Raw genomic sequence first — 26,097 nt, 5'->3', positions numbered from 1 at the left:
CTATTCTATTTTAAACTATAAAATTTAAATTTAAATTGAACGAGAGAGAGAGAGAGAGAGAGAGAGAGAGAGAGAGAAATTGATCACCTTTTACAAATCAAAATTATATTTGGGAATCAGAGATCGCTATGGTTGTTTATGAATTACATGTATTATACAATGTTTTATATCGTGGCGATTTCGTTCTTATTTTAAATTGCTGCAAAAAAATTTAATTATATAAAGAAAAAAAATACTTTATACAAGAACGACTTTCGCTCGCGACAATGTTTTCAGCGCAAAGATAGCGACACGCAAAACTCGTGAGAACGGTGTTTACTACCTTCTTTAAAATATTATGATACAAACGATATGATCACAACGAATTCCATTAAACGCACTGGAAAACAATAAAGAAAATAGACAATTTCACGAAATGCACGATGGCATTTGAGTCAGTATTTAATTCACTTATCATTTTTGTCTTTACATGAAATCTTATATAGAACACTTAAAAAAGGGATGGAAAGGAAAAAGAAGTATAACTGAAATGTGCATATATATATAAAAAGCAAATATATATACATTGGCTTGCACAGAACATCACGAGATGAATTCAGATCGAAAATACAATTCAAAGCATGTACATGCTATCTTCGATTATCACGTAAAATCACCGAACTAGTGTTGCAGTGTTTTTCGGTACACATGTTTTGACGCATGCTGCGAATAAGTGTATATACGTGTATGTGTATAATTACTGACGTCATTTTTTGCCATGAATTCTCTGGCGAGGTTTCAAACACTCGTGCAAAGAAAATATTTATTTTCGAGTACTTTCTATCTTCACAACTTATATGAACAATGCTATTTCTGATGTGAACAATGATTCGACAGAATTCTTACATTCATTTTCGTATATTTTTTTTTTAGTATATGATGTACTTTTGCAATCTGATGCTACGTAACGTTGAATAAAGAAAAAAAATGAAATATTAATAAATTATTAATATCTTTATGAAATATTTAAACTACAAAAAAGAAAGAGAAAAAGATAATCCAAGAAATTTTATCATTATTTCCCACTATTTATTTGCAAAATTTTAAGATGTAATTAAGCAGAATGAATTTAATGCAAAATAAATTCAAATGTATTTACACATACATATCTGTAATTTATGTATATGTAGCTTATGTATATGTGGACACAAGAGATATTCCAAATTAATGAATATTCTTTTGATGACAAGTTGGAAGTTAATTTTCTGAAATAAACTTAAGATGCTAGATAAAGCGTAGAAATAATAAATTGTTCTTCATTTTAATAAAATTTGAATTTAAGCTTTACTTACAAAGAGATATAAAAAAATTACAAAATTGCAATAAATACTACTACTTCCTCCGATATTGTTGTAAAGGAAAAATGTGAATAAATCAAAGCATTTATTTCGAAATGATATTCAACAGTTTTGGAAAATATATAAATATGGTATATTTATGAAAATCACACGATCAAATAAGTAGATATTTACAATAAGAAAAAAGAAAATAATATAAGAAATCTAAGTTGTGAAGAAATCATTATTGTTAAAATTGTGTTTGGTCTTCATATCAATAAAAGTAAGTGTTATCCGAATAGACTATTATGTCCTTTCTGTTATATTATAAGGTTCATGTTGTAATATTGCTTAGAGTCTTTCGTGTAAAATAAATAATCGCTGATCGTAGCATGGTGTATTGTTATGGCTTTAATTCTTTGCAAACGATAATTCTTACGCGATGATAACCGGATTGCACTGAACATTAGTTCGCGTGTAAGCGCCATGCTTTTTCACGTGTCCATAAAATCGGTTTTAACCTTCTTCTTCTCCTCCACTAGCTTAACGTCTGTTACATGCAAATTATGTTCGCTCTTAGCAGCAAACTTAATGACAGCTTGCGTTGATACTTGGGTTGTGTGTCGCAGATCCAGCCGTTTTAATGCCTTACATTTCGCTAGATAATCGAGAGTCGTTTCAGTGAGCAACTTGCAATTTGCTAGGTTCAGCGACGCCAGATTTGATAGCGACGTCAAATGCGCTACTCCGGAGTCGGTGAGCCTGCCAATCGAGGAGAGGTCCAAAGTTTCAAGATCCGATAATTGCTGGACTATATATCTCACTCCTCGATCCGTGAGATCGCATCCGGCTAAAGATAAATTCTTGAGGTGTTTCAATCGTGATGTTTTATCAATAATGCCAGGTCTTGAATCCGTTGGTGAATCCAGGATTTCTTCTAAAACAGTGTCATTCAATGAGGTAACATAACTCAAATTCAGCTTTTCTAGAGGCGGACAGCTGCATCTTTTCAGGGCACGAATACCGGCCCAAGTACAGCCTTGAAGAGACAATGTCCGTAACTGCGGTAACCTTTCCAACAGCCAAGTTAATTGCATCTTGTTGATGTTGGTCCAGTCAAGCAAAAGACACTCGGGTTGTCGGCGGACAATAACCGTTAAGTGTACGGAACGAAGGCTGTAGTGCGACATGTCGAGTTTCTTCCAAAGAGTGAAATCTGTACTGTATCTCGCCCAGGTACGGCAAACCAAGGCACAATTAAACAGATCCTTTATACTGAGGAACCTGAATACCGCAAGCACTGCTATCTTGTTGTATACCAAATTCTGTTCGTTTTCGCCATCCGTTTCTTGAATAGGTGGTGGCGGCGTTGGCCTAACCACTACATGCGGCCTTACTAAAGATCTGCTGCTTGAGGCAATCAACTGCATAGCTAATTGGGTACGTTGCTGAGTCATTCTCTGTTCACCTTCGGCTGGCTCCCCGGGCGAATCGTTCCACGCCTGAGGAAAATAAAGCACGCGGAATGTATACAGCAACGCTCTATACAACGCGGCTTATGCTTATCTAGAGATTCAATCGTGAAAATATGTAAAAATTATTCTAATGCAGACATAAAGAGTGTTTTTTATTTGGTGATACAAATCCACACAAACCGACAAGTGTCTTTGTTACTCTCTGAATGTCAAGAAAAATAGAATGTTTGTGTCGACATGCCACTAAATGAAAAACATCCAAGATCATTTTATAATTTCTATATAAAAGAATTTACATACGTCATTAGGATCAAGCCTCGATTGTTTACTCGGTGTCATAGCCCGTTCAGAATCTGTCGTCGGCGCTGAGGAAGCCGCACTGGATATTGATAGTTTTCGCGTGCGACCCCTTGCGTGTCGCGGCCGACAATCCAAGTTCCGACCTCGCTCAAAACACTCTGGACACTCCCAACTATTCGGTAAATCATCGTTGACAGTTATCTCCTTAGAGTTCAAACCTATACACTCTGGATGCACAATGTCGAAGCAGATTGAACATTCCATTAAAGTAGATGGTGTTGTGGGGAAAGATTTACCTGCAATTATTGATTTATAGGAAAAAAGAGATATATGAGATGAGATAATAAAATTTTGAAAATGATTTTGTTCTGACAAAGTGACAACACTGTAAACTGTTACTTTCTATCATTAAGCTTGAAGCTTGAAGCCCCCTCTATACTGTTAAAAATTTCATGAAATATACTTTTAGGCTACGTTTGGAAACATCACCCGAGTGCTTCTGTCTATCATCTTATCCTTGTTGTTCATTCAATGTTAAATAAAGATAAGGTGATACACAGGGGCACTCGAGTGATGTTTCTTTGTACGCAGCCTTAATATATTTTTAAATTACATAATTAAAATTTAATTTTGACATTACATTAAATTTAATGTATTTATAACTGAAAAGTATATTTGTGTAGGTGTACATAAAATTTCATGTATTTTTCATAAAATTTTATGAAATTTAATGTACATATTTATTACATTAAAGTAACTACTATAACTTAATTTTCTATTAAATCATTCGTTACTTTTAATTTCGTTCACAAGCTTTATTTACATGTAAAGAAAACATTCTAACAGTGTATCTGCATGCAAAGGCTAAACGTCAATTGTTTCAGTACAAGTTGGTTCATATAAAGACGTATTTATATTTCGTGTTACAGGAAAAATAAAACGCGCACATACACACAATTTACATATAATTTAAATCATATGAAGACTTAGAGAGAATATAAAAATTGTTTAATTTATCAATATAAAATTATACTGTAATAGTTATAATACAATAAAGTATAAAAATTATTGTAATATAGTTATTATAATATAGTAAGGAAAATATTTTTATAGTAAATAAAAAACTCTATATGATTTAGAAACATCTATTAAAAAAAAATGAAATTTATTGCAAATTATACATACCCGTTAATGGTGCAGGTGGTTGTTTCCAACCATCTAAACGACACACTTTACAGGATGATGTGACGGGAAGCATAGGTCTAAGACATTGTCGCATGAGACATGTTTGTTTAGCGCGACCGCTGCCTCCGAATTTGACCATGTCTTGACAAAATACGCATTCTCGACAATCCTGTCTAGTGCAAGCTTCACACTTCTTACATCTAGTACGTCTCCTACGTGGAAATGCTCTTTCGGACTTATCCGAGTGATGTCTTTGCGATTTTACAAAACCTTTTCGTACTACTCGCAAGCGTTCCTGAAAAAGAAAGCAAAACAAAGCAAATTATATAAGAGGTATTACTTATTTCAATCAAGTTTCGATTAAATTTCGATTTAATATAGTGAAAGATAGATACCCTGTCAACAATGGTCAAGGGTGGTGGTGGAGGTAACACAGGATTGCCTGTCACAGCTGCTTCTGGATTATCGTGTCTATGCTGCTCTACCAAACATCGAACATCGTGAATAAGAGCGACTGGATCACGCATTAGTTCCGGAACGTTCTTCTTAGTTGACGGCAATGAATGCAAATACATTACTATAGATTTCAAGCCATGCAATTCGAAATCCGTTACATGTACATGCTGATGATGCTGCGGGACTAAGTGTTGTCGCTGTGATTCAGATATATCCAAATGACTTCTACCCAACAGCACATGCACATATCTTTCGAGAACATACCTGTGAAAGTACATAGAGCTTTACAATACACAAGACAACATGTATATCGTACTTAATAATAATACAAAATGCATTATTCATTCTTACCACAACATTTCTGTGAAGAATGGATATCGAAATTTCTGTGGTACTTTTGTATGTTCCTCTACTTGTGCCACTTTCAATTGCATTTCTATACCGAAACTATGAAGGAAATTCCCTCCAAAGACTAAAGAATCCTGAGGAGTATATACCGCATGTATCCAACCAGTTGGTATAAATAGAGTCATACCAGCTGTTAGACTTATCCTGCCACATTTGTCTACCATATCACCAAAGAATACATCTGACTGTTTGCCACTCAGTACCCATTCTTGGTAGAGAGTCAAGTTTTTTTCAGTGGGTGGAATTAGCCAAAAGATTTTCCCACCATGCAGAATATGATACCACACGCTTGTACCACCAAAATCGACATGAAAGTCAGTATAACAACCTTTTACTGACATTAAACAGTATTTCTGTACTTTTGGATACATCATATCTTCTAAAAGGTTCGTAGATTCCACCTGAGATTCCTTCAGATGTCTTGGCCATACTACATCTACCCAATCTACTTGTCGCACTAATGCAGGCGATTGTACGTAATTCTCTAACTTGGTATGACTAAATTCTAATGAGATCACATTCAACAAGCGTTCCTTGTTGGGATCCTCGTAATACTTTTGCCATTCTTTCATAGTCATATCTTCATTCTTCTGAGTATTAACGTCCATAACGTCCAGTACTCTTTTAGAACCTGTTGTACAAATATTATTAACGTCTATCGAACACTGTCTTTCTCACTCATATTTGAGACTTACCAACGCAAGTTCTGACATCGTTAACGGAGAAGTTAGAGCTGGGTACTCGCAAGCCTAGTCCAGACTTATCCCTGAACAGCAGTGGTATCTGTAGACCATGTTTCTGCAGGTATGTTAGATTCAGCTCCGGCCCGGTCATCTCGCGAAAGAGGCCACTGAAGTTGCTCAGGTCATACCTCTTGGCCTCAATCTTCTCGTCAAGTTGAAAAGTCCTGCGACCCTCAATTTCTTCATCGCCTATGGTCCAGTCGTCCGTATACAACTTCCTGGTTCGCTCGCGCTGTAAGATGACACGCGTGTAATGAGATAACACGTGGACCGTACCGCTCGAGGATTACTCGACGCGGCATCAACGTCGGCGTCGACGTTGTCGTCGGCAACGATAACGTCCAGCCGGATTTGCGCGTGCTCTTTGTTTACCAATTGGCGCCTCTTTGGCAGCGGTGCGGAGTCGTCGGCCATTGCGGACATGCAATCAGAAACGTATCACCGGAATCTCATCGGAGTACACGAGTGTCACTACGACGAAGGCAAGAGGGATTCACGACTTACGTTAGTTTAATTATATACGATGCGATTTGTTATGTATTATTTACATGTTAATTGTGACGCGTCGTTGACGCCGCACGAAGCATGTTCCTCACCCGTGTATACTTTCACTGAGCGACACTACGCCATTTTCTTGCCGGCCAGTGCTGCCAACTTCTCCGCCCTTCCCCTCCTACTTCCCGCTGTGACAGTACAGTCTACATTTCCGAAAGTGCGCATGCGCACTGCGTTCGTGAGGCTCTCTGGAAAAGTCGAAAGGCGTCTGAAAGCCGGGGAGAGAGGCGACAAAAAACCAGAAAGAAATATCGCCGCGCAAAATATCGGTTTGTGATTGATGATTTTGCGTTGCGTCGAATAAGTCGTAAGTATATACGTATCTCTGATTGCTATCATCGCTGACTTGTAACAATGCCATATCCTATATTTGAAACAGCATCCTGACTCCCAAAAAAATTTCATTTTAGGAGTTATATGAATCTTAGGGCTGTGTTCCAAAATTCACTGCTAGCGTTGGATCTATAGTTTACGTTATGTATACATTTTTAGCACTGTCAATTTGGAACACAGCCTAGAACATAGAACACAGCGAGAGTCATAATTAAATTATAATGATATAACGTCATCGTAATATATTTGATATTTGAACTTACAATGATAAATAAGATCACGATAATGCCCTTTGATATTATTATTAACGACTTTTATGTTCTATTTGAGAATTTTATCTTTTTCTTCTCTTATATAGTATTATTAAATTTTTACAAGTATATATAGTACTAGTATTATAATTGCGGCCAATTAATTATTTATTTTAAGTATTAAAAGTACTGTTAATAAACTTTTAATACTCAAAATAAATAATTATTATAATTGGCCAGTATTACTTATTAAATTTTTATAAGGGTTACTGTTTTCTAATTTCTTTGCTTGTTTTTTACATACAGGAAGATACATCGCTATGAGAAGGTGTCTGACAACGTGACAGCGTGGCGTTTGATGTAATATCGAAAAGGGCGGGAAAACATTGAGCGGCATTTTGCGCTGGTAGATTTGCGCCTGCGCAGGTCGCTATATAGTTCGCGTCGCGTCGCGTCGCGTTCGATTCTCCGAGAGATGTAGCGATTCTACAATTTTCGTGCGATTTTTTCATCAAGAGCAAGCGTCAGATATAAATTGCGTATAAATTCGTATCGGGAATGTCAAATGAGATATCAGACGATCTTTATATCGCGTAATTATTATCGTCGTGTCTTGAACAAGTCTTTCATAACGAGCGGATCAACCGACTGGCGCCAAGAATTTTTCGGAAGACGGTGAGTGAATTTGCTTATTGCTACGAATCAATGTTTGTTGTGGATGAATATTTTATGAATATCTGCGGCAATGATCATTGTCCTCGCTCGTGTTGTTTTATCGGATATCTGACTGGTATCAATCATGAAACTTTATCCCTAAGATAGAAAGTGAAAAGTGGAAATTTTAATCATTGAAGTTAATGGAGAAATTTTTCAATTTTCACTTTTCATCCTAGAAAAAAAGTTTCAATATTGATGCCCTGTTAATAAAATATAAAATATTTGCATATATATATGAACATGTAGGTGTGAGCGCGTATATTCGTAATTTTTCGAGATCAAGTCGATTGCATTGTATCTTGAAACGAGATGAAAATTACAAAAGTGAACAAATTTACTAGAATATTCATAATATCATTGATATCAACACCTAGCTCGCTTGTAATTTGTAATTTTGAATTTGTTACAAGATTAGGTGTACATTTATCGACTAAAAAGATACAACAGATTTTTTTCTATAATTTTTGGAATGCAGCCGGACGGATCCGTAAGTAAGAATCAATCGCTCGGTGAGTGTACACATAATACTGTGGAGTACTGGAGCGATTACGAATAATTGACGTGCAGTCGCATTTCTTTTTTTCTCAAATTATTCGTCGGGTAAATATAAAAGATCTGTTTTTTATTGCTGCACTCCGAACCGGTGCAATAAGTTGAAGTGAAATAAACGTATATTTATTTCACTTCAACTTATTGCACTGTGTGTACTAGTTCAGAAAGTGCAGCAATGGTCCTGTTCTTTTTGACTGAATTTTTGCACCAGTTCATCTTTCTTCCTCTTCTTTCCTGCTAGAGAGAAAAGAAAGAAAGATAACCTAGTGCAAAAGTTCAGCCAAAAAGAATAGGCCTAATAAAAAAACATTTAAATATTTTGCCGAGACGCGTCGATGCGCGGATAAGTCGTCCCTTGGACGAATTTCGAATTAACCTTCGGAAGATCCGTTCTTGCCGTTCGGCCGGTAAAAATCCGCGCTACTGGTAGCGCCACTTATTTCGGATTTCGGTGTATCTAAATTCAAGGCATTCAAGAAATGGCGACAACCATGGAGATAGACGATGACGAGTGTGATCTACCGACCTCCAGCAGCGGAAAAGGTGAAAAGAAGCGTTTTGAAGTGAAAAAGGTAAGTGTCGATATGTGCTTATAGATCATATATAATCGATTTCACTTGCAGTCGCCGCGCGGCGTGAAAACATAATTTCTAACCTCATTTACGCAGTACGCTTTGTCATTCTGCTCGTCTTATGATACAATCTTGTTGTCTTTGCATTGTTTACTAAGGTCCGATTGCACCAACGTTATTTTAACTTTAAGCGAGGCTTAAACTCTCTCCATCTGTCTTTTTGTCTTTCTGACTTCAAAAAGAAAAAGAGAGTTTAAACTCTGGCTTAAAGTTGAAGTAATATTTGTGTAATTAGACCTCCTAAATTTAATTATGTCTGTTTCAGTGGAACGCAGTGGCATTATGGGCCTGGGGTAAGAACTATCGAGCATTATTATTATACCTTCAAAGTCATCATAATAAACACAGTAACAGACTTTCTAATGTAATTTCTTACATCTTTTAGATATTGTTGTGGATAATTGCGCTATTTGCCGTAATCACATCATGGACCTATGTATCGAATGTCAAGCAAACCAGGCCTCTGCGACTAGCGAAGAGTGCACGGTAGCCTGGGGTGTATGTAATGTAGGTTTACAATATTTTGAGATATTAGGATCGTAAAATTTTTTTACTTGAATCTTATTGTAACTATCTTTGTTTTTAGCACGCCTTTCATTTTCACTGTATTTCACGTTGGCTAAAAACACGACAGGTCTGTCCGCTTGATAATCGCGAATGGGAATTTCAGAAGTGAGTAGAACCTTGTTTAATATGTTATAAATTTTGTTATATGTATATATTATTTTTGTCAAATTTTTTTGTATAAAATTAAAAATATTGATATATTAAAATATTGATATATTAAATTTAAATATGAATAGATATTTTTAATAAAAAATTTAAACCTCTTAGTTTGTAAAATTTTTAATAAAAAATTTTAACTTAATTTTTTTAATGTTTTAATTTTCTATATAATTCTCTAAATATATATATGTATAACGATTTTATCATTTCTGTTTACAGATATGGTCATTAATCGGATGTATTCATTGTTCAAATCAGATTTTTCTTTGTTATTCAGCCATTAATACTCAAGACATTCAAAACTGAAAAATTATTTTTCCATATGGAAAATATAATCTTTACAGAAAAATGATAAATGTATAAATGAAGAGGAAAGTGTGTGGCAAAAAGTATAGTCGAATGTATCAAGTTTTTTATGTAGCAGATCAAATTTCAGACAGTGATGTAAGGCTAATTCAGATCACAATAATCATTAAATTATATTAAATATGTAATTTATAGATTGTAAGTCTTATCTAATAAATAATGATTATGGCACGCTTCTGATGATTTATTAACATCATTTCTGACCATTTTTTAAATAGCAATCTCGATGAATCTTGTGATATTGTAAAATAATAAATTATCTATTGAAGCAAATGATTCTTAACATTTTTGATTAAAGATATAGATACGTTTTAAACACTATTGCGTTTTGTCATTGTATTTATTTCATTTTTCTTTATTTAATCGTAACTTTGATTAATTTGATCTTTTAAAGATTTCATCTAGCAAAAATTCCGTCTTGTTTTACCGCTACACAAATATGAAGGGAATCTAAGGTGAAAGCGGTACTCTTTTTTTATCTTTAAATTACATCCTACTCCCACCACACATTCCTCTTCATCCGATAGTTTTAATTCTAATGCGAATCGCTTTGAAAAGAATTCTCATCAATCTTGTGCGAATCAAAGAATAAATTTTGCATGTTAAATTTATTATCCTTAATTATTCACGACTTTGTTTAAACGAGATATCATACAACGTTTATAATGTGGTTCGCCTTAAGATGTATTAATAGCAATGACATTTATTTAACATAGTTCGGTATTATAGATCTTCATTACGCTCAAGGCGATTCTGCAAATCCGCCTCTATGCGGATACGTAACTCTTTAACAAGATATAACGGGCACCCATCGTCGTTCATGACGTCATGTCGTAAGACCGATCGATCGTACCAAGATCATCTCTTGAATCCCTTTTCCAGTTCTAGGCCATTCAGCAGGAGACTGGCACAAGGCAGGCAATACTTATCAGGCGGGCGGAACTGGGGGTAACTCCGACGAGCCGGCTTCTAATCTCGGCATACAGCGAAAATTACATCTTGCAGGATAGCCGAGGAGGGAAAACCAGTCGACATCCGCCTAGAGAGAGAGCAACGGTAAGCTTCTTCCACCTCGATTCTCTGCCGTCTGATTCTAGATCTTGCCGCCTTATTCGTGCGCGAGATAGAAACAAAAAAAAAATAAAAAGAGAGAAAAGGAGCAATCCGCACCTGTAAGAGAACTTATGAATAGTCAGGCAAGGGATGGGAACTAGGGGCGAAATCACCCTTAGTTCAAATCCCTTCGAAGAAAGCGCGCACTTAACGGGAAGAACCCGTGGGTGGTCCGGTCGATCGGTTGATCGGATCATTGAACGGATTTTATTTTACTTTATGTCAGAGTTTGAATTAATTTGCGTTTGTAATGAAAAATAAAATGCGCCTGTCTATGAATGGACATTTCGAGAGATTCAACAATATTTCCGTCAACATCGTGTCGCAAAACTATCCATTAGAAGTAATTTTAATCGCGAATTCTTCGAAAAAGATACAACAGAAAGATGTAGGCAAAAAAAAAGTAAATAATCAAATATATAAAATGTGTAATATTATCGAGATATGTAATTACAACAGTTTTGATCCAAGATTAAAGGTTTTTAATCTTAAGTATCCTCGTTATTGCATTTTCTAAGATACATACGTGTATCACTATAAATAATTATTAACTTGATACATCTCCATCAATCATATATAATATGAGAAGCATTCGACCAGATCCGGAGTATCCATAAATAATTGCAACTATATGAATTAATGAGTTTGTAATAAAAGTCGTTCTTTATATTACGATGGCATTAAAACTTACTTCTTTTGCTCAGAATATTTAATCTACTTTTTAATCTTAAACTCTCACTATTTTAATTTTTAATCCCGGACGTAAACTACTAACACATCTCTCTTGTAATTAGTAAACCGAAGTAGTTTCTGAACTTACCGGTTCAATTCTTTCTTATTGCTATGCTCGAAATTTGCGAGTATAAAAATATCTAAGCACGGTCAGGTCGACATGTCGAGAGTAGCGTCGCGACGAGAGCGTCGATTTTTCGGCGTCGTGGAACTCGCTTGTCATAGCTCGTAGCGGCAGGTGCGTACACTTGCTCGTATAATATTTACCTGGGCGCGCGAGAGATGGGATATAAATACGATTTTCTTCCTCGACGACGACAACGAGGAAGGGTGATGAGAAGGATAGAAGAAAGGGAGGAGAGGAGGAAAGGTTGATCGAGAGAGAAAGAGAGAGAGAGAGAGAGAGAGAGAGAGAGAGAGAGAGAGAGAGAGAGAGAGAGAGAGAGAAAGAGTAGGTCGCTGATGGGGGGACGACATGGGGTAGTAGCAAGGGCCTCATTTCCGGCGGAAACAGGTTCTCTCGCCCTCCTTCCCCGATAAAAGCCACCTCGCTCTTCTCACCCTCAACAGAGTCCACCGGTGGTCGTGGTAGCGACGACGGAGGCGGTAAAGGCCAATCGAATTAAATACATTCCCGCGGTGGATCCGACGACGGTGCCTTCGCGATTTTTGTCTCGCGGTTTGTCCGCTCCGATGCGCGCCGGCCGTTCCTTGCTTCCTCTTAAATCTTAGTGTAAATCTACTTTCTAGAGGTAAATTTACTCTGGAAAGCCGGTTAAAGCTGTTAAGCTGTCGTCACTGTATTACACCTGAAGCTCGAGTCGCCGAAATCCTTTGAGTTTCGTCGTTACTGCCGTAACTACGCTTTTTGATATCTTTACATTGAAATAATCGAGTTCTCTTTTGATTTCACATATTCGCTTGAAACAGGAGACAGTATAAAATATTCTATATATTGTCAGAATTTTTTCTCTTGAAATTAAAAATATATTTTCATGCATCATATTTAGTTGTATATGTTAATTATATACAAGTATGTGAAGATTGTAAAGGATTCTCAAAGAACTAATTATATGAAAAATTAAGTCCTGATGAAACGAATTAGTTTTTACAGCTCATACCTTAAATTATAATTTATAATATCATGAACAAAAAAAATGTCATAGATAATAAGGCTCAATAATGAAATAAACTTTATCGGATAAACTTTGTCGAAGATAAAATTTGTGCTCACAGAGTATTTTTTTTGATACCATAATTAAAAAATTATTTATTAGATCTAGTTTTTATAACTAAATTGGAGTACTTTTTGTACTTAAATTGAAATAGGTACATATTATATTTAATGTATGATAAAAGTGAAAAGAAAAATTTTAGAGTAGTTCATTGCAGTAATAAAAAACAAACTATTATATTGAGTTTATAACATTCTTTTGTTCACCACAGTTTATAAGCTACGTGATGTTATAAGCGAAAATTAAAACTCATTTTATCGGAACTTCATTTTTCATACAAAATTAGTCCGAGAGTCTCTTCTTACAATTAGTCTTTTCTTAACTTAACATGTCGTTATCTTTTTATTTATAGTTTTGAACAGGATTTCGACATTTTTTTTCTAATGATAATTTATTTTTTATTATAGAGGAAGCGATAAATAATATGATAAGTATGATTGGACAAGATTTATCTACTTAATAACATTTACGTAAACGAAACTGACACATGATGAGAATTTTTTTTTTAAATTTACTCTGAAAATATAGTAGTTGTGATACAATACAATATTTTAAAAATTTTTATCATGCACTTTAGTAAAATTAATCAAACTTATTTTATACTTTATTGTAATTTTATTAATGAATGAGAGAAGTTTACTAAAATTCTTCGAAATATAATGTTGTCTCACGACTATCATATTTTCAAAGTAAACTCTAAGAAAAAATTCTCTGCGTGCAGTTTTTCAATAATTTCCGTTACATATATTCACCGTATTTGAGTAGCCACGATTATCGCGAGAGCCAGGAATTTTTCAGCGTTCTGCGTTGTATTATTTAAAAAAGCGGCGTCCTCGGTGGCTGCGCGAAGCCATCCATTATCCGTAGTCCCGATAAATCCCGCCGAGGTGTTCGGGCCCCTTGTGTTTGGCGGATATATCAAGGCTTCTTTCGTCTCGTCGCTTCGCGCCAGGTCGCGATCGCCGTCGTCCTTTTCTACTTGTTCCTCTTCGCGCTGCAGACTTTCGAATCAGCCAAGATTGTCGATGCAACTCAGGGATGAGTGCGCCGATAAATCGAGAGATTTTTCCTTCGGTCACACGATATTTTCAAACGTTGATTTCGAAAATCATGTAATTAAATGAAATAAATAATGAAAAATCGAAAGAGAAATATGTAAATAAGTAGATAAATAGACACGTCATATTCTGAGAAGACATCTCTAAAAATAATGTAGAGCTCGTTATAAATAATTGAATATAATTGAACAATTAATGAATAATAATTAATATTTTGACATTGATTCATTTTTTCTTTCGTGTTTTGCTCTGGGAAAGTGGAATATGAAGAAATAGCTAAATTTATAGTCTTTTATTTTTATTATGATTACTTCTTTCAAATTCCTTATCGGAGAGAACTGTAACAGTTTGGCTGTAATAGTTTGAATTTTAAAATTAAGAATTTTCGCAACGCCACTATTTTTCCGAGATGAAGACTCGGAGGGCATCTCGTCGCGGATTAATTTTCGCGAATATAGCGGTGAGGTTGATTTGATTTAAATCTGTCCGCGAGCGCGTACCTAAATTGGTTCCTGCGGGAGACAGCGTCGTTGCTTTATCCTTACGACTTCTGCCGGAACCGAGATACCACGTTTTTCCCCGGCATCGAGAGATCTTCACACCGATGCTGGGTTGGTGATGGTGGTGACTGCCGAGAACGGGTGGTTGTAACAGCGGTAAATTCTCGTTAGATGCGCGAGAAAAACAAAGGGCGCCGACCTACTCGGTGATATTCTTTCCCTCTCTCTAGGTTTCTTACAGCACGAAAGGGTTGTCTGGCCTGCTTGCTTCCTAGTCTCCTTTCTCTCTTCCCCTTCTTGTAGTGAATTTCCGGTTACCGTCGTTAGCTTCCTTCTCTTTAATATATCTCTTATATAAACATTATATTATATATTGCTACATTATTAACGAAGAAAAATCGAAATTACGAAATTTATTTTCCACGTGTCATATAGAAGAAGTTAATTGTGTTTACATTTTTTTGTTATTAATTTTCACTGCTTATTATTAACTAATTTCATCTTTTTTATTTCTTATTTATTGGTATAATAATACTGATAAATTGATTAACAGCAACTTTGTTTATCACATAAAATTATTTTAAGCATTTTTATCTCTTAATAAAAGTTTAAATAGTTAATTATTCCAAGTATACAGAATTATTAAATTTAATATTTATTTGAGAAATTGAATCTATTTTAGAAATCTTAATTGGAAAACTATGGAAATAAATTAATTATTTATTACTTTTATTAATTTTTATATTTCCTGAGAGGAATAAAATTGTGTGATTCTCATCAATCAAGCAAACGATATTAAGTTGCTGCATCTTTTTGCGGCGATTTAATCTCATCTTCTTCACTTATTAAAATCATAATTATCGATTTATTAAAATTACGCAATTTCATTCTTCTCAAATTCCTTTCTGGAATATAAAAATTAAATAAAAAAGCATTAATAATAATTGTTAATTTGCATAAGTACTTATGTCGTCATTTTCGAAGAATAGCAAATATTTTTATTGCGATTTACGAAAATTATAAGTACTCTTATGCTACTTGAGAAATTATTATTTTTGCTTCCTATACGGAAAAAAATATTTGGTTAAATTAACTGGAATTGTGGAAAATGAACGATTCAGAATTTTAGTTAAGTTTACTAGATTTCTAGTTAAATTTACTAGATTCTAGTAATTTCAAACAGAATCCTGCTAGAATCCTGGTTGGGAATTGGTTATTTTAACTAGAATTCTAGTAGATTTTGAAATTGATTATTTTAACCAGATAGATTTAACCAGACAGATTTAACCAGAAATCTAGTAAACTTAACTAGAATTCTGGATCGTTCATTTTCCACCACAATTCCAGTTAATTCAATATGTTTTTTTTCGTGATACTTTGTTTGTTTTTACGTGATATATTAATTATATTCCATTCTTTTTATTTTTATGCTAATACGGCATTGATATTACATCTTTAAATATTAAATATTACAACCGATGATATTTCGAAATTGTCAAAATAATGTTAAAAAAAAAGTGGATAAAGTTTAACAATACTTGAGAGCAATAATTTATCTATATTTTTTGCACATTATTTCAGTTGAATTATTTTTTTATTTTAATTTTGATTAAAAATCATTTCCTAACGATTATTAGTAGATTACAAATTTGAATTTTTAATAACAGCCACAGTAATAAATATTCTGTATTATTTATTTTTTTAATGTTTGATCTATATCTGAATCTGTTATTTACATACTTTTATGGTACATTAAAAAACTTTAAGATTTATTACGTAAGAATATTATATACAATTGCATAGATATAGATATGTACATTACAAATCCATTATATCTCTTGAAATGGATGAATTGGGACATTATTCAAAATGTTTAATTCTGGAATATGTATAATCATCCGTCGATTTATTGTGCGTACAAGTATGCATACATATGAAAGCTCATAAAATAGAGCTTATTATCAATGCATCATTGACCGATTCGATCATTTATTGGCATATTTTGGTGTATCATTATGCAACAGAATATTAATTACGAAGTGCACAAATTGCTTGAAATTTAGAGAAAATTTTAACTTACAGATATTTTAAATGGAAAAAAATAGAAAATATTTTACTTCTCTTTAGAGTATGTTTACCTCTCTTTAGAATATGTAAAAATATGAATATACACAAACGTTAAATTTAAATAGAAATTATGTTTTAAAGATATAATTTTTTACATATTTTGATAAGTAACATCATATATGTTTTAAAATATCTTATTTGAAATACAAAATCTAAGTGAACCTCTGTTTTAGATAATTGATAGAGAAACATTTAGAGTCTTTTTTACTTTTAATTTAAAACGTCACATATAGTATTGTACATTATATGAAAATCTATAGTAGCAAAAGTCAATATTGTTCAAGCTATTCATATTTTTACATGTACCTGTAATTACAGATTGAGCGTGCAAACTCTGCGCGATGTCGTTTCGAACCTTGATTGTTTTTAATTCGAATATCACTATGTTCTCGACATTTTGTATTAGAGTATTTCAATTAATTAATTTTCAATATACATTATTAAAGTATCGTAAGATAGTTGCTGTACATGATATTCTTGGCACGGGCGAGTCTCTGAAAGAGCACTCTATAGGCTAAGTAAATCAGCGGCCTTTGGCCAAGAGAGAGACCACCCTTTAACCCCCATACCAGCCCCACCGTCATCCCTTGCGTGATGATAGAAGTGGGGATGGCAGGGACAACAAAGGGTCGGCTAAGAGCTCTTCAGCGACCACTCGCGCACCTTCCCCATCCTAGGAAGCATCACGTACTCTTCGGCTCAACTAGTCTTGCTTGCTTGCTTGCTTGCTGCTTGCTTGCCTCATGACGTGATTGCCACCGAAATGTGTTTACCGTAAACCGTATCAAACTGTCGAGAACCGGCCCGCTTCAGCGTTGTAGTTGTCTGTCTTTTTCGAGTACATCGATAAAAGTACGTATCTCCATCAATTTCGCGAGTCGCCGTTTATGGCCATCGTGCAATTTTCCATTTTTCCATTTTTGCAAACTTCGATCCTAAAGTAGATACGTGTAAAGTCATATAGAACTTGAGATTTGTATTCTCTATTGACATGCTAAGTTATGATTCTGTAGTCATGATGAGAGTAAGTAAAGTCTTAGAAGCAATAAATAAATTCTCTTAGAAGAAAATGCGTTAATTTATAATTTAAATGTGTTGAAAGCAAATTCTTTAAATTTTTTTTACAACTAATTCATATTTCGCTATTATAAATGCGCATAATTATACACTATTTTTAATGGTAATAAAAATATACGCATTTTACAATATGTCTATTGTATGCGTATCATGAATATAGATATATGTATAGGATGTTAAAAAAACTATTCAGCATTTATATGGTAGATAGTATACACATCATATTGAATAAAAAAAACCTTAATGAACATAGAACGAAAGCTCATGTAGCTTCATGAATGACTGACTTGCTATATTTATAGAAGGTGTTCCATATGTCCTCCTTCCATTTCCATACTTGCTTAGCATATGAAGTATGGAAATTGAATGAGGACATACAAAACACAGTTTATAAACATTGAAGTAAACATCGTATGCGAGACGTAAAAGCCAGTAAGTCATTCATGCTAACATACAAAAATATTTATATTTTAAAAACGATTGACCTTTCGGTCTATGTGTTCACTAAGGTTTTTTTACTCACTATGATGTTATTATCTACCGTATAAATGCTGAATGGTTTTTTTTAACACCCTGTATAGACTATATGTTGTATAGAAAATTGTTTAATCGTAATTATATGATGAGATTCTAACGCAATCCGATTTTCTCATGCTCGTTGATACAAGATATTTCGTTTTTTTATCGAGACAAGTCAGTGCAAAATTTCATCGTGGCGCCAACAATCCCTGTCGTCAATGAATATTGATACTAATATTGACGATTAAAAGTTCGCATCACTTACCAGAATAATTTTAATGCCGATGATCGGACGACTTTGAATTCGTCGGCCAGAACTCAACGGTCTGTTGATAAACACGATCTCGATGGCTACGATCTCGATAAATATTGGCATCGCATTCCGATAAATATCATGTTCGACTTCGATAAATACTAGTAGGCATAGTTAAACGACGCTTGCCGGAATAAAATTAAAAGCTTATTGATTATCGAAATGTAATTCCCGCCTCGATGATACTCGTCCGCCCATTATTCTTCATCTACGTAACGATCAGTCGTCCTTGACTTGCATAGGAGAGAACGATGAATGTTTGCAAGCTCACTGCTTGAAGTGGCTGCATGTTATCACGCAATCGAATTCAAATTAGCCGGATAATAATTAGACACGTGCGTCGTTTATATTTCGATCTTGCGACGTAAGATTGTTTTGTTTTGTTATGTTTCAATTTTTATTAATAATTACAATGATGTAATAATATATTGCTTATAATACTAATTAAGTACGTAATAGTAATAAGTTACTATTTAAAATTTGTCAGTCATTTGTTAATTACTATACGATCAATTTTTTTTTAGAATTAACTCATATTTATTTTGAATCAATTTTTTGCTAGAAAATTTGTGATGCATTTTAATAACGGATGTCTTAAGTTGAGAAGAGTTTCGTGAATTATATTTTAATTATATAAATAAGGCATAAAACCTAAATGTCAGTTTCTTATTTGACATTTTCATCTCGAATATAATTATATATTTTCTGGACATGTAGATTTTTAATTTTTTATTTAATCGTAAAAAAATTTGCTTGAAAGTTATTAGTCGCGAAAAATTCAAATATAGTACAGCAAATTTTTCACGATTGTACAACGCGGATTGTACTAAACTCTTGTCGATTCTTACTTTAGGAATATAATGTGTATCTGGTGATCAGAATCTACCCAGAACACGCGGTATAATCGTCCTAAACACGCCGGAAGCTATTTCCGCCCCAATTTGCAATCCAGTAAATACCAGGGAACTAGCACCAAATACCACCGCACCCAGTCTCAGACAATAGCTGGCTGCTCCGTCTGTGATGTATATGAGTCTCATTGTTATTGTTTCATTGCGAAATATGTACGAAGTGCTCGATGATTGGGCACCGATTCCATGGAATATTTATTTGACGACGTAGATATTATAACATTCATACTTCAGCAACGATTATCACTCGGATAGGAGCATTGGTTACTTCATATTAAAGTACCGCGAGTATCTTGTAATAACTAGTTGCCTTACTGTTTTACGATCAAAACTAACTTTTGTAATTAAATAATTCAATATATCCTGTATTTTTCTATTAGTACGCTCTTTATGACATGAAGAATTTATTGCCAAATATTTATTTATTAAACAATAAACAAGATTTAAAGATTCATCTCAATGAAACTTGTAGACATCCAAATTCTAAAATCTTTTTTTTACGACTACTAGGTACTATCTAATAATTTTCCACTAAATAATTTTCAGCTAAGAGTAATAAATTCATGGAATCAACAGATAGCAATTAGTTTAGCAGAAACGCCGCTATTTCATATTAAACATCTATCTCATAATAGAAGCCTTTGCACGCACGCACGCACACATATACATCCACAGGGTAAACCATTTTTTAATTTATCCAATCGATTTTTAAAAAATCTATAAGTTTAAAAATATTTTGGACAAAGGTTTTATAGTTTCAATGGGGAAAGAAGTTGGCGACCTTGATTGATCTTGAAAAGTTGCCCTTAAATTTTTTTGAATGGAACCCCCTCATTTTTTATTACATATCCTTACAGCTGTCTTCAAGACTTTTTGAAAATTATAACAAAGTTTATTTTTATTAAGTACTTTTTGAATCATGATGATTGAAAGTTATAGTACTGTTGTCATTTGCATTACCCAAGGTGTCAGATGGCTAAAATTTTTGGAATATTGTTTACAATCATAACGTTGACAATTTACAGGTTACATACCATAATTTAATTTAGTCCAAGATCAGATTCAAGGTCGCCAATAGCTGTTTTCCAAATATAGGTAGGGAGGAAGTGTGGGGGAGGGCATGAGGATGAGGATGGTAAGTGTGGTTCTTATATTGTTATCTAAAATTTTTTGATTTATTACAAAAATTTGAGTTCGAGGTATTAATAAAATAAAACTTTAAATAACGGCTATAACAAAAAAAACTAGTCATTTTCAAGCTTTGAGCTTGACTCACTATGGATATTTTTGATCAGTGAGTCAAGAACTCTATAACATATTAAAATTTCAATCAATTTCACCAAGAGCCAAAATCCTATAATTTTGTCCTTTAATTTTCTTTTCAAAGACTGTGCATCCGATATTTCCTTAATTCCAATCTTATTATTGTTTTATTTATATATTAACAATCATATTACATATTATATAGGAAAATCTTAAGAAAGCTTATTTATCCTTAAATCAAAATTATTCAGAAGTTTACTTAATTTATTTAAATGGTTCATATAAATTTATTTCTTGTAAAATATACACATATAACTTAAAATTATTCTTTTATTATGAAAGAAAATGTATTTCAAATGTGACCATATATGTCATAACATATAATAAAAATGAAAAATATGGAGATACCTTATTAATTGCAAGAAGAAAAGCACTTTGTGTTCTTTTCTACCTCTGCAATGGGCATTGAGAAAACACGAAAGTTTACCTCGTTGGTATTAAATGTATTGTTATAAAAGAATAATTTATAGATGTGTATTTGATATCTATTTGATAAGACCAATAATTCACCATGTCTAATCTTCATCCCGCTTACAAATTCCATTCTTGGGTCATATGCAACGAGTTCCTGAGAAACAATATTATTTATAATAAAAATATCGATAATAAAAATATAATGCTGAGAGTTATTGTTAATAATAATCAAAGAGTCCTAAGTAATTTGTAAAACAATTTGATACAATGTACAATTATATTCGGATATTTTACCTTGTTTTTGGAATTAATTTCTTTAGTTGCATCCGCGCACATAATAGACGTTTTTGTAATATCGCTGAAAAATATTCCACATCTGTTAGATGTTATCGCAAGTGTTTGGCCTCCTAATGCACCCGCCAGTTGAGTTTCTTTATTAGCTTCATTAATATCCTTTGGTGAACATTCTATTAAGTTCGATATTTTTGTCTTATATATTTTGCTTCCCACGAAAGGAACATAGTATAAATCTAAAATTTATAGTAAAAGTGTTAACAGTTACAAAAAAATGTCGATAATTACTTGTTTAAATTCATAAAATTTGTCTTGTGCTATAATAAGCTCACACGATAAACAATTTCCTGTAAGCAAAATGTTAGTATTATAGAATATACAGACTAGTAGTAGATTCGAACTGAATACGTCAGCAAATTGAAATGACATCAATTACATTCTGCTATCTTTCTGTCGACAAAATCTGTTCGCATAATAACAGCAGATTGGTAGTAAAAATCAAGCAGAACTTGCTGACGAAATCAGAAACTCGGCAGAATCTGCGCTAAATCGAGTAGACATCCGTTTTATATTTAAATCGTGACATCATTGGTATTAAAAGATCTTTAAAAACGGGAAAAAATATTTTATATACAATTATATACAATTATATATTAGGTGTTGGAATTAATTCGTAGCGTTTTACAAGTGATGGGAAGTACTTTCATTAATGTATTTTTTAATGCTCATGTGAAATAAATAACATTCTTTCATTAAAAAACGCTACGAATTAATTCCAACACCTAATATAATTTTATATATTATAATTGTATAGGATTGCAAATAACGCATTATTTGTAACGCCATTACCGTTACAAGTTACTTTTTTTAATAACGAATGGGTAACGAGTTATATTTTCTTCTGAGTAACGTTCATAGTAACACAATTACATTTTTGGGGTAACGGTAATGATTTCATTAATTACTTTTATCGTTACTTTTTTTCTAACTATGTAAAAGTTTAGTCATAACTATAGCCTTAGAAAACAGAGATGAAACATTAACAGTCTGATTGTTAACATTAACGTCTTTTTTTCATTGTATTCACACGTATAGACTAACCCTCTATGTGTGGCATGTGATGATGAGATCACGTGAGATTTTACGCCAATAAATATCCTTGTGGAAAAAAGATTATATGACACAATCTTTACAGTATATTTAATTTCTTAAAATAAAATTTTTTCTGTGTTACAAATTAAATATATATATATATATATATATATATATATATAAATAATGCAGATTACGAACAATACTATTTTTTTATTATAATATTATTAGGTGTTGGAATTAATTCGTAGCGTTTTACAAGTGATGGGAAGTACTTTCATTAATGTATTTTTTAATGCTCATGTGAAATAAATAACATTCTTTCATTAAAAAACGCTACGAATTAATTCCAACACCTAATATTTTAGAGTATTCACGATAAGTCGTTGTTTCTTTTCTTCGAAATACTACCTAGCTAAATAATTCTTTCTATCCTTAATTCCTTCTTTTTAAATATATAATTTCATACAGTTTTTTAAAGATAAAATATACAATAGGAATCTATTCATAATTTTTGTATATTTGCAAAAATTATGAAAATTAATCCACACACACAAATATGCATAGTAAAAGAAAATTATATATGTATTAAGAGTTAAACGTATAATTTAAAGATATCTTATTAAAAGTAATACGAAAAATAAATTTATTTATTATAAATTTATTTGTATAAAAATTACAAAAAATGCAGTATATATTATGTGATATGACAGCATCTATTTTATTCATGAAAATAATGCACAATTTATTATAAGCATATATTTTTTGAGTTTTATTCTTCTACTAAAAAATAGAATGTTGACATTTACAAATCAAAAATCTGCATATAATATTCTATTAGTGTCAAGAAGAAAAAGTAACGAAAATGTTACGATTCGTTATATTTTGAGTAACGATAACGATAACGAGTTATTTTTTAGAAAAAAGAACGGTAACGGTAACAATTTATTTTTATGATTTTATGATTTATATTTATATTAACGTTGCCAACTCTGATTGTATCTATTGTTATATATAAATGACAGAACATATTGTATATATAATTATATATAATTATGTGTATATTTATATATAATTATATATAAAATTATATATAATAGAATTATACACACATAATTATATATAAGATATGTCCATGTATATACATATATAAAATTATATATAATTTTAGATAATTTAATAATTATATATAAAACATTTTTTCCCGAGAATGACGTTTCTATATTTTTTAATTTTTATTTTAATGATTGTAAATATAACAAGAAAAAATAAATAATAAAAAAATAAAAAAGTGATAAATAATTATATTAAGTTTTTGTCAGATTTATAGCAGCACAATTTGATATTGTCAGATATTATAAATTCTGTGTGAATCCTTTCCCATCAAAAACTTATAGCAGATTCTACTGAAAATCTGTTTTGTCAGATTTAGCTATCTGGAAATATTGTTTTCTAATTAAAAAGAAAACAAATACTTGCCTTCACCAATAATTGTTATGCCGTAGGTAGAGTCGGTGATAGGATATCGCTTATTTGCTACCAGGACATCAACATCAGTCGGTTTCATAAAATCAGATTCAACTCTGCATAACTTTGAAGTATACCCATTATATACTATTAAGCCAGTACCTTCCACGTCTCCTATGAATACCTGATTATCGCAATTTTATTAATATAATATTATATTTGCATATTTATTTAAAATATCTGTTTGTCTCTCTCTCTCTCTCTCTCTCTCTCTCTCTCTCTCTCGTACTAAACAATTTTTCTTAAATTGAATAGGAAATACTAACAATCACATTATCCTTCACATTTTGGCAATCCGCGTCAAAAATAGCAATTGTAGATATCAATCCGTAGTTAGTTTTATTATGAGCAATGTTAAATGGAACAATAACACGTTTAACCAATTTATCAGTTGATAAATCGAAGATTAATAGCTGCGGTATGCATAGTTGATTCTCCCCAATCCTTCCACCATCCACAACGAATAAATGATTGCACATAATCTGAGATGGTAAAAATATGTAAATTATTTTATATTTTATTCTTATATAAATTATTGGAAACGCAATATAATTGTTAACAATATCCAACATATTGTTGGTCTTAAACGTAACAGTCGAATGTATAAATTGTACTTAGATAAAAGATATGGTATTAATATTAGGTAGTAAAAAGAAATCCATTATTTTTCCAATAGATGGCTTTAGTAATCTGTATCTCATCTACGCGTGATATAGATTACTAAAGCCATCTCAATTGGAAAAATAATGAATTTCTTTTTACTACATCTAATACTAACTTCTACTTGATAAACACCGCCTGTAATTCCTTTACAATCATTTTTATACCAAGACCAATCTGGATATGGACGCAGAAGAGGTCCACCCTCTCCTTGTTTCTCAGTTACTGTCATCACACCAAGTGGTACGCCATCGTCTCTTGTCGCAGTAATGAATACTCTACCATCTATAAGAAATTTGTTTAAAAACGCATCTTATGTTAGATATATTAGATATATATTTATTTTGTGTTAAATATATTAGATATATATTTATTTTGTGTTAGATATATTAGATTATATATATATATATATATATATATATATAATATATATATATTACAATAATTTTATTACAATAGCAGTAATTTGTTGTATTAGTAATATTAAAATCATATGATCAAACTTAGAGCGTGACATTTAATACAACAGTAATAAAGAAATCCATAAAGAATATCGGTATAAAGAATTATTACAAAATAATGCTCACTTACCATCCGCCCTATCTACATCGAATAAAAAACCTTCTTTAGGATCGTATTTGCCGAAGAATATCGCTTCTTCTTTTTGTCGTGGATTGTCCCAGAGAATATCTATGTATTTCCATTCGTAATTGAGAAGCAATTTACCGAAACTCGTAATTGTCATTGACAGAAGTAACATAGCAAGCAAAAAATGTTTCATTTTTTCGTACTGTATAGTCAGATATATGCGCAATAATATTTAATAGTTAAACTGAGCTATAAGAAATACGTATTTCGTGGAAGCGGATATATGAATGAGACTTATTTTGACAAGTATTTATGATATTATATATTCGCATTATAATATATATGAAAATTCAAAACTATTTCCTCATTTAGCTTACCTGATAAACAATTGCAACCTAATTGTAAGTTGAACTCAGAATTATTGATATTTACATTTATTTCATAAAAGATACATATATTATATCTAATGCATTTACATATGTATTCCCTCACATATTCTAGTCATTGATAATATATCTAGAACATTTAGTGAATATATATGTATAATCAGTTGATATAATTATTATACATAATATATGTATAGAATATGATATATTTTA

The 26,097-nt window shown here is 32.3% G+C and overlaps 4 protein-coding genes across 6 annotated transcripts in view; 2 read left to right on the top strand and 2 right to left on the bottom strand.

Moving 5' to 3' along the window:
- Positions 1–1,213: 1,213 nt before the first annotated feature.
- On the bottom strand, positions 1,214–6,547 carry LOC105148346 (Lysine demethylase 2). The gene is made up of 8 exons (XM_011060035.2): positions 6,432–6,547; positions 6,256–6,354; positions 5,836–6,115; positions 5,084–5,771; positions 4,672–4,996; positions 4,277–4,571; positions 3,092–3,387; positions 1,214–2,818 (listed from the first exon to the last, which is right to left on the bottom strand). The coding sequence occupies exons 2-8, from the start codon at positions 6,304–6,306 to the stop codon at positions 1,811–1,813; spliced, it is 2,943 nt and encodes a 980-aa protein (XP_011058337.1). The 5' UTR covers positions 6,307–6,354; positions 6,432–6,547; the 3' UTR covers positions 1,214–1,810.
- Positions 6,548–8,706: 2,159 nt separating this feature from the next.
- Positions 8,707–16,762, top strand: Roc1a (Regulator of cullins 1a). 2 transcript variants are annotated; one of them, XM_087405820.1, is made up of 5 exons: positions 8,707–8,863; positions 9,189–9,216; positions 9,309–9,430; positions 9,510–9,595; positions 10,898–16,762. In XM_087405820.1, the coding sequence occupies exons 1-5, from the start codon at positions 8,771–8,773 to the stop codon at positions 10,965–10,967; spliced, it is 399 nt and encodes a 132-aa protein (XP_087261946.1). In that variant the 5' UTR covers positions 8,707–8,770; the 3' UTR covers positions 10,968–16,762. The 2 variants fall into 2 exon arrangements, with proteins under 2 accessions (XP_087261946.1, XP_011058338.1); XM_011060036.2 differs by lacking the exon at positions 10,898–16,762 and adding an exon at positions 9,869–10,186 and having other exon boundaries at positions 8,708–8,863.
- A 155-nt stretch (positions 16,763–16,917) lies between these two features.
- The window catches only part of Scgdelta (sarcoglycan delta), a 351,842-nt gene continuing 342,662 nt past the window's right edge, over positions 16,918–26,097 (top strand). For both annotated transcript variants that reach the window (XM_087405814.1, XM_087405815.1), the window contains exon 1: positions 16,918–17,632. The gene's annotated coding sequence lies outside the window, so the exon portion shown is untranslated. The remainder of the gene's footprint in view (positions 17,633–26,097) is intronic.
- On the bottom strand, positions 17,641–25,765 carry LOC105148352 (major royal jelly protein 3). The gene is made up of 6 exons (XM_011060039.2): positions 25,502–25,765; positions 25,029–25,195; positions 24,517–24,732; positions 24,203–24,374; positions 21,632–21,867; positions 17,641–21,491 (listed from the first exon to the last, which is right to left on the bottom strand). Exons 1-6 carry the CDS (start codon positions 25,689–25,691, stop codon positions 21,276–21,278), a joined length of 1,197 nt encoding a protein of 398 aa, XP_011058341.1. The 5' UTR covers positions 25,692–25,765; the 3' UTR covers positions 17,641–21,275.

Source organism: Acromyrmex echinatior, chromosome 4, assembly GCF_024713525.1.
Source record: "Acromyrmex echinatior isolate Ae372 chromosome 4, ASM2471352v2, whole genome shotgun sequence".
Lineage (NCBI taxonomy): Eukaryota > Metazoa > Arthropoda > Insecta > Hymenoptera > Formicidae > Acromyrmex > Acromyrmex echinatior.
The sequence above is the reverse complement of the archived record's forward strand: the minus strand, read 5'-3'. Positions and strand labels throughout refer to the sequence as shown.

Bases quoted from the DNA above. Each gene is read 5' to 3' on its own strand.
- LOC105148346 (XM_011060035.2), bottom strand. From the start codon at position 6,306: ATGTCCGCAATGGCCGACGACTCCGCACCGCTGCCAAAGAGGCGCCAA. The intron at 6,116-6,255 runs GTAAACAAAGAG...GTCATCTTACAG, and splicing joins TGCCAAAGAGGCGCCAATTG to CGCGAGCGAACCAGGAAGTT. The intron at 5,772-5,835 runs GTAAGTCTCAAA...TTTGTACAACAG, and splicing joins CGATGTCAGAACTTGCGTTG to GTTCTAAAAGAGTACTGGAC.
- Roc1a (XM_087405820.1), top strand. From the start codon at position 8,771: ATGGCGACAACCATGGAGATAGACGATGACGAGTGTGATCTACCGACC. The intron at 9,217-9,308 runs GTAAGAACTATC...TACATCTTTTAG, and splicing joins AGTGGCATTATGGGCCTGGG to ATATTGTTGTGGATAATTGC. The intron at 9,596-10,897 runs GTGAGTAGAACC...TCCCTTTTCCAG, and splicing joins CGCGAATGGGAATTTCAGAA to TTCTAGGCCATTCAGCAGGA.
- LOC105148352 (XM_011060039.2), bottom strand. From the start codon at position 25,691: ATGAAACATTTTTTGCTTGCTATGTTACTTCTGTCAATGACAATTACG. The intron at 25,196-25,501 runs GTAAGTGAGCAT...AATTTCTTATAG, and splicing joins CGATGTAGATAGGGCGGATG to ATGGTAGAGTATTCATTACT. The intron at 21,868-24,202 runs GCAAGTATTTGT...TATAAATTTTAG, and splicing joins CATAACAATTATTGGTGAAG to ATTTATACTATGTTCCTTTC.